Genomic DNA, 19,253 nt, shown 5'->3' on the forward strand with positions numbered 1-19,253 from the left:
GATTATTTTTACATTTAATTTTGTACCTATTAAAATAATAATTTATTAAAATATAAAAAGTAAAAGGGTTAAGGGTCATTAAGGATTAAGGGTCATTTTTTTCCTTGAACTGTATGTGAAAGGTCAAAAATACTTTTAAACTCAGCTATGGATCAATTCTGTCTCTTAACTTTAAATTTTTTCTCCACTATCACCTTGACATTAAAAACACTTAACATCCGTTAGTCATCAGTGAGCCTCACTATTTTTTAATATTTTTTATCAAGCTAAGGGTAATATTTGCCACTCAACTTCTATTTCAATGTCCATTTTTGCCTCTCAACTTAAATGTTTTATAATAAAAAATAATAATAAAATATAATGTGAAGTCCATTAACGATCAATTAATTATGAGAACATGACAAGGTGATGGGAAAGAAAATGTTTAAAGTTAAGGAATATAATTGACCTATAGTTGAGTTTAAAGGCATTTGTCACAGTTCATATACAATTTAGGAATAAAAATAACCCTTAATTTAAAATAAAATTATATTAAATTTGAACTATCCAGTTTAAATACTGACAATCTTGATTGGTTCAAATTAATCAGCATTAAAGTTGGCTTCGAGCCCCAAATGAATGGCTCATGCAATCTTAGCAGCCAGCACAATCTTTTCTAGCATTTATGAAACCTTGTTTTCTACTTTTCTAGGCAGAAGAATTGGGCCAAAGTTTTAAGATATTGCAAAAAACGCATGGCATGATGGTATATTTCTTGATTCTATCACTAGTATATAGAAAAATATGGGATGTTATTATCACCACCTGCTCAAACTAATTCAAATCCTCCATGGCATTTTTTCTTAATATGACTTTATATTTTAAAATTCAAACTCAAAATCAAGTACAAGATAATTCAACTCCCATTCACATGTCAAATAATAACAAGTCTTATTCTATTATATCGGCTACATATATATTACATGACAACCTTTTATATATATCAAGGTTTTAACAAAAAGCCCCAAAAATTATAAATAGAGACGCCAATCCAATAGTAAATATAATAATTTTAATTAGCTGAGCCATTAGAGGGGGTTTCAGCAGACTTGGGTAGAAGTCCTTTCTCTCTACAAGTATCAACAGCTTCAGTGAACATGTCCTCTAAGCTATATTTAAACTGGAACCCTAAATCTTTTATCTTCTTGGTAGAGAAGTGTGCAATCTCTAAGTTCTTCGGAATGTTCTCAAACCTACAAACAAAATCATCATTCGAGCTTACAACAATCAGTCCAACATGGATTCATCCACTCACATAAAATAAATTAATGAAAAAAATAATCATCTCATCTCTATGGGTATAACTTAGTTTTTAAACATTGATTCAATATAACTCAATCTCTATAATTTTAATTTGGTTATAACTCAATTCATTAAAAACTTAGTAGTTGTCATTTTCTTCTCGTAAGTTGTTAATAGATCTTATGGCATTTAATTGTCTTGTGAGGGATCCCAAAGGAATTATACCTATTTTTAATTATTGAAATTGTTGATCCCTATTATTCAAAAAATAAAATTATAAGGACTAAAGTTATTTTTAGAAACATAAAGACTAATATTTTAAATATTTAAAATTATAGGAATTGAGGTGTACCGAGTTAAAATTCAAAAACTGAACTACAACTGAGTCAAACTATAAGAATTAAGTTGCACTTAGTCAAAATTTAAAAGCTGAATTATAAACAAATCAAAAATATGCGGACCAAATGATTAATAAGCAAGAAAGGTTGTGTACTTGGTGGGGACATTGTAGTGTGGGTATTTTTGATTAAGCAGGTTGGCAATTTCATGAATGGTGGCCTGATGGGAAGAGCATATGTATCTTCCTTGTGCTTGAGGATGCTCATACAAGAATATGTGACACATGCAGAGATCATCTACATGAACAAAGTGGCCTTTCTTCAGGATTGAATAGTGGGCTTCATTCCCTACAATTAGAGTGCATTAAATATGATTAGAGTTAAAGTACTCAATGTTGAAATTAATAAAAGGAATAATGAATTAATATGAGCGCATTACCAGTGATGGGAGAAAGAGAGGTAATAAAACTAGGAGGCATTGAGTTGATGAGAAAGGGGCCGAGCACGTGAGGAGGAATTACACTGATGAAATCCATGTTATGCTCTTTGGCAAATTTCCATGCCTCTTTCTCTGCCAGTGTCTTTGAAACGAAATACACCTGGAAAATATTTAATTTCTTTATTTTTTTCCTAAAAATAATATAGAAAAAATGACAAAAAAATTCCTCTGAAATGTATAAATAACAATTTAATCTCTCAAAATGTTATAATTTTCTTGAAGTTTCTAGGAACTTTTTTTATTATTAATAAATTTATGTGAATTACCAAATCACCCTTGTTGAAAATAAATGATTCACAAGTTTTATTTAAATATTCATAACTTTTTTTCTTATACTTATAACAATGTAACAGCAAATCACAAAGAAGTAAAGTTGTGAATATTTAAACAAAACTTATGAATCATTTATTTTCAACAACGATAATTTAATAATTTATTTAAATTTATTAATAATAGAAAAATTTCTAAAGACTTCAGAGAAATTATGATATTTTGAAAGACTAAATTATTATTTATATATTTTAAAAACATTTTGTTATCATTTTTTCCATAATATATCTCATATGGCTAATAAAAACGTTGAACAATAAAGTAATTAACGAAACATGGGAGAGAGATACGGAATGACTAACCCAACCAGTCATCTTGGCTCCACGACAGAAGTCAACGTCGGTCCAACAAGTCTCATCGATCGCAGGCTTGTGGTGCTCCGTGATGCCGATAGTTCCAGCCGAAGATGTGAATACCAATCTTCTCACTGTCTTGGTCCTCAGGCATGCTTTCATTATGTCCAATAAACCATTTATTGTTGGTTTTATCATTTCGTTCTGCCACCTCCCCATCAAATTCATACTATTTATTTAAGCGTAATTAAGTACTCTAAAAACTTTGCACCAAAAGAGAATTAGAAGTAGAAGGAAAAAATAATGAAACAGAGAATTAGAAGAAAAAGACAAATTATTTTCTACCTTTACCTTTCCCCAATTTTCTTCTCAAGAAATTAAAGGAAAAACTAAAAAAATAAAAAAAAAACTCTATACCAATGTGGAAAAATGCCTTTTTTTTTTATCAACTTTTGTCTTTTCCTTTTTTTTAAATAGGAAAATTAGTTTGCAGGTCCTTTTAGTATTTTACAGGTACTTACTTCCTCAATTTTCTTTGAAAATGATTTTATTTTGAAAAATTAATCATTCATTAATAATTCTGACATTCAAAGATTGACATATCTAACGGTTTAAACTACAAGAGCTTAGTTAAAATAAGATAAACTTAAAAACCCGATTTAAAATTAAACAAAATTTTATGGATTTGCTTATTAATTTTTTTCTTAATTTTTCTATTTTAAATATTCCAAATAGATGGTAAATCCCACACTCCTTGGTCTTAACAAAGCTTTTAGATCAATTTTCACAATCAATCAATGATTAATTAATTACTACAAAAATAATTTTTTGCAGTGATTAAAAATGATTTGTTAATTATTTTTCACCCACCATAGGAAATTAATTTTTTACAATGGGTGTTCTTCACCTTTTGTAGAAAGTTTTTTTTTATAGTGAGTGACTATTCACCAGTTGTAGAAAGTATTTTGTATATCAATTTTCTTTTCACCCATTGTAAAAACTATAAACTACCGTTTTAATTTTTTATATCGTTTGTCTTTTAATTGATGTAGAAAATACCTATTAAATTTTATATTTTATATTAGTGATTATTCTAATAACAACATCACCCCTATCTTTTAAAAGAGGTTTTAGGTTTGAATTCAGTTAATATGCTTGCGTGCGTGGTGTACTCATTCTCACCTACTTATGAGAAAGGGATAGGTTAATGAAAAAATTTTTAAAACGATCAATTTTCACACGTGCTTGCATGTTAGAAACAGCAGAAGAAGAATAAACCTCAGGGTCACGGGAATCGAAATCCAAGGGGGTCGCCACGTGGAAAACTCCAGAGCAGCCATTGATGGCATCGTCGAAGCTTCCCTCTCGAGCAAGGTCTGCCTTCCACAGAGTCAAGTGCGTGTCAGCACCTGGCAATTCTACCAGATGCTTCACCTTCTTCATGTTGGCTGCAAATATCCATCATCGAGTATCCAATAATTCATTAATTTATGAAGAAGGAACAAAAAACAAAACCCATGTGATAAATAGCAATATATTCCTTCATTTTAAGAGTCAGATCGCCGCATAAATATAAAAGCGATTCGATTTGGCTCGTTTATTTAGAAATATTAATATCAACTTACTTCTTAGTTATTCTAATAAAATTTTGACTGTGTAATTTATTTATTGGCAATATATGAATGAAAGAGTTAAGAAAAATAAAAACTCATTTTCTTTAAAAGGATAAATAAGATAAATAAAAAAATATTTGAGAAAATTCATAATTTCATATGTTATGATTGGACAATTATGAACTATGAATGATATTATCAATATTTCTAATATATATATATATATATATATAATTATCATATTACTGGTTCAATTGTTGATTCAACTACTAGTTAAATCATGAGAACTAGTTAAAATCCGATTTAAATTTTAAAACATTAAACATTGATTATAAGTTACTTAATTGGATATTAATTAATTTTTTTAATATTATCTTTATTTAAAGTCATTATTTATGAGAGATAATGTAATGTAAACATGAGAAAAAAATTATTTAAATATAAGTAAAATCATAAATAAATTCCCAATGATTAAAGCGAGGGTTTTTTTTTTATAATAAAGACGGGAAAGAACATGAGAAAAAGGGACTGGAACTGAACCAGGGTCGCGCACGGTGGCTCGAACGGTATAGCCACGTTCAAGGAGTCTCATGACGAGCCAGGAACCGATGAAACCGGCAGCTCCAGTGACAAAAACGGTTTTTGACAGTGAAGCCATGATGTTTTGTTCTGTCTGATGAGACTCTCCGTCGTTTGTCGCAGCCATTTGTCGGAAGAAAAGTAGCAGTGATTAATAATAGTGACGATGATAATGGTGGGGAAAGAGGTGGGTGGTGTACTAGTATTAAGGATTAAAAATGATCAAATATGGCTGACACTGACAGTAACAGTGTTATAAGAAGAACAAGAAGAAGAATCCGACGAGTGAACGACTCATATGTGGAGGTGTAATATTAATATGGGAATATTTATTAGAGTAAAAACAGTAATTAAAATAATGGTTTGGGTTTGGATTACACTGTTAATCATGTGATCAACCTGACAACTTTCTAAATGGGTTAGGTGGGTGCTGACTATCAGCTCTCTCGTTAATTTTTGCTTTTAGTCGTCTCTAGCTGCCTCCTCCTAATTACTCAGTTCCATTCCTATTATATACCCTGTTCTACGTGCGTTACATTCATTCTTGTTTTGTCTTGTTTTGTGTGACCAATATAGTCAGAATCTTGATGTTTCTGTTGGAAAATCGGGTAGAAAATCTGATTTGAATTGTACGAGGATATTGTTTTCGAGAGTTATCCTACCACACAATATAAGAAATGCGACAGTTTTTCAGAACTAAACAAGTCATCTCTGCAAAAAAGTAAGGGCCTCTTCCAAGAAAGCAATGTGATATTACTCTTTAGACGACTAACCATTGACAATCATTTTTCCTTATATCTTTCTCTCACTCTTAGATTAAAAATTGAGTGTATGAGATTTAATATTAAATTTATTTATTTATTTTAACTATAATTTATGGCTGATCTACAACTATAAACTTCTCTAAAAATGTCATATATATTTTTAACATCTAACCTCATAAAAAATAATACCTTATATTTTTTAACATCTATAGTATTAAGCAAGGAAAAAACTTATATACTTATATTTACATACTTAATATGTTTGTTTTCAATTAAATTAAAATATATAAATTTTTTATAAATTATTTAGTCTGTAATAAATTTCTGTTATTGATTTTACTCACATATTAAGATTCAGTTGTTATGATTTAATTGGATATAAATATATTGAATATATAAAGCTAAATACATAAATTTTGTCATTAAGCAAAATCAGAGATGCATTGCTATAGTTTGGAGACTTCTCTTGAGCTCTTAAACTGGTTATATTTATTGATCTCGTTTTGTTTTCAATAGAATGATAATATAATCTGACCTCTAACTTTTAGTCAACCAGTTACTACTTTGTACAATAACAAATAAGATAAAACATACTTTTAATCCTCTAACTTTATATAAAATTTTAATTTAATTCTTTAATTTTATAAAATATTTTTTAGTCTTTTAATCCTAATATCGTTAGTTTCAAATGATTATTTTTTGTGTCAGTTATTATTATTTTGAAAAAAATAAATTTAATATATCAACATTTCAGAAGGTTTTGTCAATATTTAAAAATTCAATGTAAAAATTTATTGGGGGAAAAGCTAACAATATTAGGGTTAAAGGATTAAAAAAATACTTTATAAAATTAAGAGACTAAAATGAAACGTTGTATAAAATTAAAGGATTATATGTATACTTTAGCCTAACAAATAATCTTAAAATTACTCCTTCTGTTTAAAAAGTAAGGTATTTTTTAAAGAGTTAGATGTTAAAAAATTTAAAGCATTTTTAATCTTTCGAAGTGTAATCATTGTCTTTTTTAAAAAAATGCCCGTATTGATGGTGACTTTATATTTATTGTAGGGTGTTTAATATGAATAAATATAAAAAGAGAGGGTTAGTTTGAAAGTAAGTAACTACTTTAGTGGGGATGATATTCGATTAAAGATGTCTTATATTTTTGAATGAAGGGAGTATTTCAGAGATTGAAATTGTTGGCAACCAAATCTTGATTGATTAAGATAATTGTCGTCATTTATTAAAAAAAAAATTAACAACAACAACGTAACGAATAATTTATGATGATTACAAGGCAATTGGTCGTTGGAACCAAGAACGGATAAGATTAATTGCTTTCAGACACAAATGGAAAAATGACGTTGATATCCGATTTCCGAGATCGAGGAGCAGCGTTATATATGTTCAAATATTTCAAGTACAAAAAGATGAAGATTGAATCTGAATTTAAATACAAGAGATGAAGAGAATAAGTAACGTATCATTATCCTTACAAGCCTAACCGTGTACCTTCTGAAATATCATTATTGTAATCTTGAATATCTGAGAGCTTGAAGTGTTTTGGCCATCTAACTAGTTAAGAGCATTTTTCTAATAAACTACATTTATATCTGCCGTACTAGTTTGGGGTGAGATGTGTAAAAATTCTAGAATACTAGTTTTAGGTGAGCTGTTTAAAAAATTCCAAAAATTGCCTATGACCTTGCAGCTTATAAGTAACATGTAAGCTCTCATATAAGTAGAATGTTGTGGGTTTTTGCTTGTAATCTTGTGAGAAATTTTTCAATAAACCTGACACACCACATTATTCATAGCCCATCCAAAAAAAAAAAATTTAGTGGCAGCATTACAATTGAAAGAAATGAGAAAGGTGGCAGCATTAAGAATTTTAGAAATAAAATTTACTTTATTTAGTGGTAATTGATGATGAATCCACCACTTACTCAAGGCTTATATATACAAATGGGTCATTCTTTCATTTGGCTATCAACCCATCACTTAGAGGGAGTGTGAGGGAAATTAAAGAGAAGCAGAAAGAACCCTTTGGACACAGAATCTAACAAACTCAAGCCGATAGGAAAAAGAAAAAGGTTATCTCAAGTTAGAGGGAAACAAGGTAGCAAACTTATTCAATTATGTTCTTTAAATTGTTTCAGCTGAATGCGTGAGAAGACTTTTAATTTATGTAGTTGTTGAATTTATATTTAAAGTTAAGCAGGCTTGAAATTGATGTGTCTCATGCCATAGCATCCTTTTATGTTTTAGTCATGACACCCAGATTATTTGGCATGCATGTTAGTATGCCAACTTGCTTTAGTTTAGCGATGTATACTATGAGTAAATATATGCTTTGCTACTGATATTGTCACAGTCTCACTCACCAAAATCTATTTTGACAAGTGCATGAGATTGTCATAGTGTGATACCATGCTCTGTATCTATGACCCCTGAAGTAGTAGTAGAAGTATGGGAAATGTTGTTTGCATAATATGAGTTAGTCTTGTATGACTATTATAAGATCAAATTAATCACACTGGAACATGAACCTATTCAGAAGTATAATGTTATTTTGGTTCCCAATGTTGACTTAAACGAATCCAATGGACAAGGAAATTTTTATGATGACATTAGAGACAATTAATCGAGTTTAATATAAACTTGGCACCATGTTAATTGATGTTCTGGAACACATGTTATAAATCTAACAAATTAGTGATTGAGAATCTGAAACCAAGGGAGTGTTTTCTGGACAATGGTACGCCTATTGATTAACATGTATCTAGTATGCAAACGACGTCTAGTTTAATATTTTCTATTATAATAGACTTATTAAGATTCCTATAGCCTTAGATCATCTTAATTGGATCCTTATAACCCAAGTTTTGAATTTTTCAAGTCAGTGCATAAAATATGAATCTAGTACGTAGCTCAGATAAGACATTCTTAAAGATTAAATAAACTATGTCAATTGGGAAGTCTAAAGGTATGTTTCATATTTTTTCCATATAAATAAAGTCATAAGGGTTCCAAAGAGTCTAAGATCATGTCAATAAGAGTTCTATAATTCTAGATATGAATTTTGCAAGATAGGATAAAGAAATATGGATTCAGTATGATTAAGGACAAAACAATTTTGAAAATTCATTAAACTGTACTAAATTAAGAAGCAAAAGTCACGTGGAATATTTTTATCTTATAAAAGACACCTAGGGATTTGTAATAAGTCCTAGATCACATAGTACGGATGAGTATTCTCAAGATATGAATTTTCAAAGTGGAAAAATTGAATCTGGAAGACTGGCAAAAACAAAATAGAGCAATTCATCTATAAGAGAAAACAGAATCAATTGTCTTAGTCAAAGTCAAGTTTAGTATTCTTTTTTTTTTTCATGTATAGAGGACTCATTTAACTTTAAAAGGAAATAAGAATGAGTTCAATTAGAGATTTTTAAAATAAGTTATGAATTTTTGAATTTAGTTAAAAATTCTATAAATATCAAGTTAAGGAAAGCAAAGTTTGAGCTTGAAACTTTAAGCCTTCCTTATCTTTACGGAATCTAAGATAGCTTTCATTATCAAATTATGTTTTCTAAAATGGGATGTTTTAACTTTCTCTTCTCTGGTGTCAATTCCATCCCACCAAATAGACCAAGCAATTATAAGATTATTTTTGCATTAAATTTTATACATATTAAAATAATAATTTAATAAAATATAAAAAGTAAAAAGATTAAGGGTCATTTTTATCCTTGAACTGTATACGAAAGGTCAAAAATATCTTTAAATTTAAGTATAGGTCAATTATGTCTATTAACTTTAAAGATTTCCTCTGCCATCACCTGACATTTAAAACACTTAAAATCTGTTAATCATCAATAAGTCTCATTATTTTTTAATATTTTTTTATCAGATTAAGGATCATTTTTGTCCCTCAACTTCTATTCGAATGTCCATATTTTACCCCTCAACTCAAATATTTTATAATAATAAAATATAATGCGGGTCTCACTAACGGTGGGAAAACAATAAGATGATGAGAAAGAAAATCTCTAAGAGGAACAGAATTAATCTATAATTGAGTTTAAAAGTATTTGTAACTTTTCGTAGACAGTGTAGGAGAAAAAATAACCCTTAACCTAAAATAAAATTATATTAAATTTGAACTATCTAGTTTTAATACTGACAATATTGATTGGTTCAAATTGATAGCATTGAATCTGGTTTCAAGCCTTAAATGGCTCACGCAATCTTAGCAATTAGCACAATCTTTTCTAGCATTTCTGAAATCCTTGTTTTTTTCTTTTCTAGGCAAAAAAATTGAGCCAATGTTTTAAAATATTGCATAAAATGCATGGCATGATGATATATTCTTTTATTCTATCACTCATATATAGAAAAATATGGGATATTATTATCACCCCCTCAAACTAAATCAAATCCTCCTTGGCAATTTTTTTAATATGACTTTATATTCCAAAACTCAAACTCAAGACCAAGTATAAGATGATTCAACTCCTACTCACATGTCAAACAATAACAAGTCTTATTCCATTATATCGGCTACATATATATTACACGACAACTTTTCATATATATCAAAGTTTTAACAAAAAGTCCCAAAAATTATAAATAGAGGAGCCAAACCAATAGTAAAAATAATAATTTGTCACGATCGCCAATTTGATAGCAGTGAATAGTACACAAAAATACCATTGAATGCAATTATTCTATTAATATTGCCTCGATATCTCAAGAAAAGAGTTCATATATCAGTCATTACAAATATGTTAAAAATTATGCTCTAAAATCAATCATTATACTATGCACATTATTATTTAATGAATTTCTCTTTTGTTATCATATCAATTACATGTTTAATATAATAACTGTATCCTTGAATAAAATATAGTGATTGTCTTAAATATCCCTAGTCGATCATCTATGAGGAGTCATAGATAAAACAAGACTAGTATGACTTTGATTAATTATAGAGATACAAATCAAAATCATAGGCACTTGAAAGAGTATAAGGTGTTGGACCGAGCTGCTATGAAAAAGTTGCATGGTACAAGTTATAAGCTTATATCATATGTAACTGTATTACTAAACCCTTTGACCTGAGATTATCATGGATTCCTACATGATAATTACTGACCATTGATCTAGTCAAAAGTCACATTTGATCAAGTGATCATAAAGGTTATGATTGAGTTTAGTGATATTTATGTAGAGAAATATGAGTGGTCATGATGGAATTTGTCCCTCACATTAAGTGAGAGATATTATCGGGTCCCTCGATGAGTAAGAATAAGAAAATGTATGGTTATACTACAATGAAAAGTTTTTTTTTTCATTACTACAATCAATCCACTTAGAAATGGAGAAAGTAACGGTAAAGTAAAGAAGAATGACAATTTCATATTTCACACTTGACCGAAATATAGCCTGACAAAAGAGATGCGATACCGTTATATGATAGGTTACATTAAATCATTGATTCTCATGTAAATTAGGTAGTTACAATGTTTGGTTAGAGGCCACTTGTGATTTGTGGGCTAATAACATAATTAGCTTATTGTTAATTTCATATGAGCCTATAGGGTCGCACATAAGAACAGCCCAACTCGAGTTATGATATCCAATTTTATTGAATCTAAAATATGTCTGAATTCAATAAATATAATATAGGGTAAATGAATTATATATATATTTAAATATTTATTTGATAAATATTTATATAAAATATAAAATTCAAAATATAATTATATATATACATATACATACATACATACATACATATATATATATATATATATTTATATGTGTGTGTGTATCTGATATATATACATATAAATATATATATATATATATATATGTGTGTATATATATATATATTATAATATGCATATGTGATATTATATTATATTATGTTAGTTTTAAATTTAATTTTATATGATATTAGAGAATATCATATCAATTTTATAATTTAAATTTATAAGATAAATTCAAATTAGATATGATATCATGGATTAAATTTATGAGATAAATTTAATTAAATTTTCGTAGACTTTTATGTAGAAGATGAAAACCCTTATCCATATACTATATATGGATAGAGACATCTTTTATGAAGGAGGAAAGAGTTAGAAAAATTCTGAAGGCAAAAACATTTTGAAAGCCACGGAACATCCTATAAAAAGAAAAACTAACGTTTAAAGAAGAACAAACACTGGGAGTGCTAGCACACTGTTCGAGTTAAGAGAGTTGTTCGTATGGATACTGATAGAGAAAACAAATTTACATTGTCAACTCTTGAGATCCAAACTTTTGAAGAGAACGTGTGCTAAATTTGAAGAATTAAAAAGTAATTCTTCTATCCAACTTGACTTAAACGAGTTCATTTGATCCATATCAGAATAAAAATTTTAAAATTTTAATCTTCTGCTACACCTCCCTGTCTGACAAAATATTGGCGTGAAGATGCTAGGAAATGGAAAAAAATTAACATAAAATAATGAGAGCAATAGCACAAATACTGAAGAAAGAGAACACAGAGGAAAGAAAGTTGAACAGGGAGAAAGTGTCGACCAAATTCTTCTCTGCCCACACCTCAGGCCCAGAGCCCCTCTTGATGCAATCTTCAGCCCAATAATTAAGCCTTAGGCCCACATTAGCAATTTTTCTTCATATTTGTTGCACAAATCAAGCCCATTCATAACATACCCTTCCCCATGGACCTTGTCCTTAAGGTCCAAGCTTGGAAAAATATCTAAAAAAGAACCATAAGCTGCACATAAAGGTGGATCTAAGACCATTCTGAAGGATCAAAATGTGATAAGCCCATAAAAAACAATTAAGTATCCACAAGTGAATAGAAGCATGTATGATTCCAAATATTTTCACAGCAATCATTAGAAAAATTAAGCCAAGAACAATTCTTGAATTATCCTCAAGGTTCAAATTGCACATTTTAACTGTTGGATAAGAAGGAAAACCCAAGCAGCTTCCACGAATTGAAAGAGTGGCCACCGTGACTTGAAGGACAGGTGTAGATGTTGAATAGTATCACAAACAAACTTGAAAAACCCATTCATTATCTCGAAGCTTGGACATATGGGGTACCCAATGCAGATTTTATCTTTAGTTTTATAATATCCTCTTTGCACTATGACCCAAATAAGGCCTATCCATGAAAGAGGATCTAAACCATTCCAAGAAACAAAATTATAAGAGACCCAAGAAACATGTTTGGAATCAAATGAGGGAACTCCATCTTTGAATATTTCAAAAGTCATAATAGCAACCATCGCTCTTGATAAATCTCTTTGAATGCCCAACAGTAAAGTGACAATACTTGGCTCACCATTTAAAGGAAAGTAAGGTGGATCACACATGGGAAAGCTCATCACGGCAATGTCTCAATACTGTAGAGGCTCATCAAAATTAAATAACAAATATTGGTGCAGAGTGAATTCTAGTCTCCCTTGGACCACAATGCAAATATAAAGACCATCCATAGAGATAGATACAGCCATGATAAAAATGGTCAAGAATTATCAAGTGCCAGATGGGAGGTGCACGTACTAATCGAGTAATGAAATCTTGAACCTTGGTTAAGGTAGGTACAATCCAATGCAAAAAAATTCCACCATTTTATGCAAACCAACACGTTACTTTTTAACCCTTCCAATAAGCAATTAAAACATTGTGTCAAACAACTACACAATAATTCCATGCATACAATTTGTGGCCAGCATTGAAATAGAAGATTGCAGGAAATGGAAGCAGGATCAAAGACCATTCTAGGATTGAAGTTAGTGATATCTTGTTGCTGCATGTCTAGCTCAACAAATTCCATGGATAAATCATTTGAAGATTCAGCAAAAAAATGAATAGTATTGCAATGATAATAGTACTCGATTGCAAATATAACAGAAGCACAGCATTTTAATGGGTTCCCATGAAGAAAAATTTCAAATCGATGATAAGTATGAAGGGCCATAACTAAGTACCAAATGGTAGAAAACACTACATATGCATAACAGGAAATAACATCCCATTAAACCTGAGTTTCAAATTGTGGCACTCACCATGTAGAGATACAGAATGTTCTAGCATTCATGCATGATTGTAAGAAATTAACCCTTGCCATATATATCGCCTTGATAAATTTAAGGTACTCATTGCTTGTAGCATCTCCAGGATCAAAGATAAAAATAGCAAAGCCATATCCAGCAACATAAATTACAGATCTGGAATAACCTCCTTCATGTTGCAATTTATGAAAATAAAACATAACCCCCATAGTTTGAGCAGGCTCAGAATAGAACAAAACATCAAAGATAATCCCAGGATCATAAATGATGATAAAATTCGAGTTATCAGGTCCTTGTAGTGTCTCGTGTGCCCTATAAATCAGAGCCAAGCAACCAATTATCTTAGAGCAATTTAAAGCAATTAACCAGGGGATACGGCACCATAAAAGGATTATTCTCTGGTGTGAATTTGAACATAACAAATGCCAGCAACTGAGCCATAAGCAAGCCATCATTCCACAGAATAAGAATATTGCATAAGTCCCTACACTGAAGGGAGCCAAAATAGATATAGTGGAAGAGGAAAACACTGGGTTTAATACTAACTACTAAACCAAGAATCAAGTTATCAACAAGCCTCAGCTGAAACATATATCCACTAAAATTAACTCTGTATTCATGGAATTTTCCTGGTTCCTTATACCAATCCATACATGCTTGCAATTGGTAGTTCATGTTCAAAGGAAATGGAAGAAAAATACCTGGATCTAATTTGGTGTAATGAGTCAAGCCATTGTTAATCCCTTTTGTTGCATGAGCCGAATCTTGTTTGAGCAAATTATTTTCCTTCATTAAAGAAGTTAGGGCCAGAATAGATGCTGATTCTACGATTGAAGCTTGAATGGTTTCTGAGTTGACGGCCGCTAAAGTTGTGTAGTCTTTGGAGTCATCCTCCTCGTCAATGGCGGATGAAGAAGAGATGCATTCCATTTCTGGTTCGATCAGCAACATTGATTCATGATCCACTACCATCGATTTGCATGCGTCACTTGGTTCTGAACTTGAGTGTGGATTTTTGATGGAGTCAGAACTCCAAGGTAAGATTGGCAACAGTGACGACGTTTCATTAGTAGTGATTGTCTTGAAGTCCGAAGACGTAGTGGTGGAACGCTGAATCAAAAGCTCAACATTGGAGGATATTTCCAAAATGTTTCGACGCAACTCGGCCATGGTCTGCTCAAAGTGGAACATGCGATTAGTGTTTTCCGCCATTCGATCTCTCAATGAAAGTACCTTTGCCACGATCACCAATTTGATAGTAGTGAATAGAACACAAAAATATCACTGAATACAATTATGCTATTAATATTGCCTCGATAACTCAAGAAAAGAGTTCATATATCAGTCATTACAACTATTGGCATGAAGATGCTAGGAAAATGGAAGGAAATTAACATAAAACAATGAGCGAAATAGCACAGATATAGAGGGAAGAGAACACAGAGGAAAGAAATTTGAAAAGGAAGAAAGTGTCAACCAAATTCTTCTCTGCCCCTACCTCAAGCCTAAAGCCCCTCTTTGTGCAATCTTCAGCCCAATAATTAAGCGATAGGCCCACATTAACAATTTGCTTCATATTTGTAGCACAAATCAATCCCATTGATGACATAATTCTAATTAGTTGAACCATTAGAGGGGGTTTCAGCAGACTTCGGTAGAAGTCCTTTCTCTCTACAAGTATCAACAGCTTCAGTGAACATGTCCTCTAAGCTATATTTAAACTGGAACCCTAAATCTTTTATCTTCTTGGTAGAAAAGTGCACAATCTCCAAGTTCTTCGGAATGTTCTCAAACCTACAAACAAAATCATGATTCGAGCTTACAACAATCAGTCCAACATGGATTCATCCACTCACATTAAATAAATTAATAAAAAAATAATCATCCGGTCTATATGAGTATAACTTAGTTTTTAAACATTGATTCGATATAAATTAATTTTTATAATTTTAACTTAGTTATAACTCAATTAATTAAAAACTTAATAGTTGTCATTTTCTTCTAGTAAGTTGTTAATAGATCTTATGGCATTTAATTATCTTGTAAGGGATCTCAAAGGAATTATACCTAGTTTTAATTATTGAAATTGTTAATCCCTATTATTTAAAAAAATAAAATTATAAAGACTGAAGTTATTTTTAGAAATATCAAGACTAATATTTTAAATATTTAAAACTATAAAAATTGAGGTGCACCAAGTTAAAATTTAAAAATTAAACTGCAGTTAAGTCAAATTATAAAAATTGAGTTAAACTGAGTCAATATTTAAAAGTTAAATTATAAACTAATCAAAAATATGCGGATTAAATGATTAAGGAGCAAGAAAAGTTGTGTACTTGGTGGGGACATTGTAGCGTGGGTATTTTTGATTAAGCAGGTTGGCAATTTCATGAATGGTGGCCTGATGGGAAGAGCATATGTATCTTCCTTGTGCTTGAGGATGCTCATACAAGAATATGTGACACATGCAGAGATCATCTACATGAACAAAGTGGCCTTTCTTCAGGATCGAATAGTGGGCTTCATTCCCTACAATTAGAGTCCACTAAATATGATTGAAGTTAAAGCACTAAAGGTAGAACTTAATAAAAGGAATAATGAATTAATATGAACGCATTACCAGTGATGAGAGAAAGAGAGGTAATAAAACTAGGAGGCATTGAGTTGATGAGAAAGGAGCCAAGCACGTGAGGAGGAATTACACTGATGAAATCCATGTTATGCTCCTTGGCAAATTTCCACGCCTCTTTCTCTGCCAGTGTCTTCGAAACGAAATATGCCTGCAAAATATTTAATTTCTTTTTTTTTTCTAAAAATGATATATCTCATATGTCCAATAAAAACTTTGACCAAAAAAGTAATTGACGAAACATGGGAGAGATATGGAATGAGTCGAATGACTAACCCAACCGGTCATCTTGGCTCCACGACAGAAGTCAACGTCGGTCCAACAAGTCTCATCAATCACAGGCTTGTGGTGCTCCGTGACGCCGATAGTTCCAGCTGAAGATGTGAATACCAATCTTCTCACTGTCTTGGCCTTCAGGCATGCTTTCATTATGTCCAATAAACCATTTATTGTTGGTTTTATCATTTCATTCTGCCACCTCCCCACCAAATTCATACTATCTATTTAAGCGTAATTAAGTACTCTAAAAACTTTGTACCAAAAGAGAATTAGAAGTAGAAGGAAAAAATAATAATGAAACAGAGAACTAGAAGAAAAAGACAAGTTATTTTCTACCTTTACCTTTCCCTAATTTTCTTCTTAAAAAAAAAAAAGCTTTGTACCAAAGCAGAAAAATGCCTTTTTCTTTCAAATTTTCTCTATTCCCTTTTTTTTCATGAAAAAATTAGTCCGGGAATCATTGTATTTTTTTTTATAGCCATATATGTACTTAGTTTTGCTCAATTTTCTTCAAAAGTATTTTTATTTTGAAAAATTAATCATTCATTAATAATTTTAACATTTAAAGATTAACATATTTAATAGATTAAATTATAATAGCTTAATTAAAATAAAATAAACTTAAAACCTAATTTAAAATTAAACAAAATTTTAAGGACTTGCTTATTAATTTTTTTCTTAATTTTTCTATTCTAAATATTCAAAATACATGGTAAATCCTCTAGTCCCAAGCCTTAACAAAGCTTTTAGATCAATTTTCACAGCCTTTAGTTTGTTGTCCTAATAACAACGTCATCTTTATCTTTTGAGAGAAGTTCTGGATTTGAACTCAAGTTAACATGTTTATATGCATTGTGTACGCATGTACTTTACTTATGTAAAAGGATTAGGTTTATGAATTTTTTTTTTAAACGATCAATTTTCACACGTGCTTGTATGTTAGGAACGGCAGAAGAAGAAGAATAAACCTCAGGGTCGTGGGAATCGAAATCCAAAGGGGTAGCCACGTGGAAAACTCCGGAGCAGCCATTGATGGCGTCGTTGAAGCTTCCCTTTCGGGCAAGGTCTGCCTTCCACAGAGTCAAGTGCGTGTCAGCACCTGGTAATTCTATCAGATGCTTCACCTTCTTCATGTTGCCTACAAATCCATCATCCAAGTCCAATAATTAATTAAAGAATGAAGAAGGAACGAAAAACAAAACCCATGTGATAAATAACAATATATTCCTTTATTTTAAGAGGACTGACGGCCCCTGAAATTCAGATCGCCAAAGATATATACATATGCTTTCCCTAATAAAATATTTTTTGAGGAGTTGAATATTTAAAAATATAAAATATTTTTAATATTTTAAAGTGTAGTCACTGTCTTTTTTTTAAAAGTGTCTCTATTGATGAATAATTTTTTATTTATTGTAAAGTGTTTAATAGGAGTAAATATAAAAAGATAAGGTTAGTTTAAAAATAGATAATTACTTTGTTAGAGGTGAAATTCATTTAAAAAAACCTTATATTTTTAAACAAAAGGAGTATGTATAGCAATTCGATTTGGCTCATTAATTTAGAAATATTAATGTCAACTTATATCCTAATTATTCTAATAACATTTTGAATGTATAATTTAATAAAAGTGTGGAGCAAATTAAGATTTTTTAAAAAGATAAATAGAATAAATAAAAAAATATTTGTAGGAAAAAATGAAAAAAATTCATAATTTAACATTTATGACTGAGCAATTCTAAACTAAAAATGATATTGTCAGTATTTTTAATATAGATATATATTTAATTATCATGTCCGATTTGATGTTTAAAACATTAAACATTAATTATAAGTTACTTAATTGAGTATTAATTAATTTTTTTAATATTATCTTTATTTGAAGTCATTATTTATGAGAGATAATGTACTGTAAATATAAAAATAAAAATTATTTAAATATAAGTAAAATCATAAATATATTCCTAATGATTTAACCGAGGGTTTTATATAATAAGGACGAGAAAGAACATGAGAAAAAGGGACTGGAACTGAACCGGGGTCGCGCACGGTGGCTCGAACTGTATAGCCATGTTCAAGGAGTCTCATGACGAGCCAGGAACCGATGAAACCGGCAGCTCCAGTGACACAAACGGTTTTTGACATTGAATCCATGATGTTTTGTTCTGTCTGATGAGACTCTCCGTCTTTTGTCGCTGCCATTTGTCGGAAGAAAAGTAGCAGTGATTAATAATAGTGACGATGATAATGGTGGGGAAAGAGGTGGGTGGTGTACTAGTATTAAGGATTAAAAATGATCAAATATGGCTGACACTGACAGTAACAGTGTTATAAGAAGAAGAAGAACCGAGGAGTGAACGACTCATATGTGGAGCTGTAATATCAATACTGGAGTGTTAGGTGGGTGCTTTTTTTTTTTTTTTTTGGGGGGGGGGGTGGTTAGGTTGGTGCTGACTATCAGCTCTCTGGCTTAATTTTTAATTTTAGTTGTTCAGCTGCCTCCTCCGATACTACTTTACATTCATGATTGTTTTGTTTGACCAATGTAG

General features: G+C 30.5%; 2 protein-coding genes across 5 annotated transcripts; both read right to left on the reverse strand.

Annotated features, from left to right (window-relative positions):
- Positions 1-906: 906 nt before the first annotated feature.
- On the reverse strand, positions 907-5,210 carry LOC129306209 (dihydroflavonol 4-reductase-like). Its single transcript, XM_054946670.1, has 6 exons — positions 4,895-5,210; positions 4,020-4,189; positions 2,751-2,945; positions 2,059-2,218; positions 1,775-1,967; positions 907-1,232 (listed from the first exon to the last, which is right to left on the reverse strand). Exons 1-6 carry the CDS (start codon positions 5,058-5,060, stop codon positions 1,052-1,054), a joined length of 1,065 nt encoding a protein of 354 aa, XP_054802645.1. The 5' UTR covers positions 5,061-5,210; the 3' UTR covers positions 907-1,051.
- A 7,737-nt stretch (positions 5,211-12,947) lies between these two features.
- On the reverse strand, positions 12,948-19,044 carry LOC129306003 (dihydroflavonol 4-reductase-like). Of its 4 annotated transcripts, none has more exons than XR_008592094.1 (7): positions 18,741-19,044; positions 17,673-17,842; positions 16,702-16,896; positions 16,417-16,576; positions 16,133-16,325; positions 15,295-15,590; positions 12,948-14,969 (listed from the first exon to the last, which is right to left on the reverse strand). XR_008592094.1 is itself a non-coding variant. In XM_054946286.1 (6 exons), exons 1-6 carry the CDS (start codon positions 18,904-18,906, stop codon positions 15,410-15,412), a joined length of 1,065 nt encoding a protein of 354 aa, XP_054802261.1. In that variant the 5' UTR covers positions 18,907-19,044; the 3' UTR covers positions 12,948-15,409. The 4 variants fall into 4 exon arrangements, 1 of the variants encoding a protein (XP_054802261.1); XR_008592096.1 differs by having other exon boundaries at positions 12,948-14,108; positions 14,498-15,590; XR_008592095.1 differs by having other exon boundaries at positions 12,948-14,285; positions 14,498-15,590.
- Between the last annotated feature and the right edge of the window lie 209 nt (positions 19,045-19,253).

The sequence above is a fragment of the Prosopis cineraria genome, unplaced genomic scaffold (genome assembly GCF_029017545.1).
Source record: "Prosopis cineraria cultivar Desert tree isolate PC_DT_omini unplaced genomic scaffold, ASM2901754v1 PC3, whole genome shotgun sequence".
Classification (NCBI taxonomy): Eukaryota; Viridiplantae; Streptophyta; class Magnoliopsida; order Fabales; family Fabaceae; genus Prosopis; species Prosopis cineraria.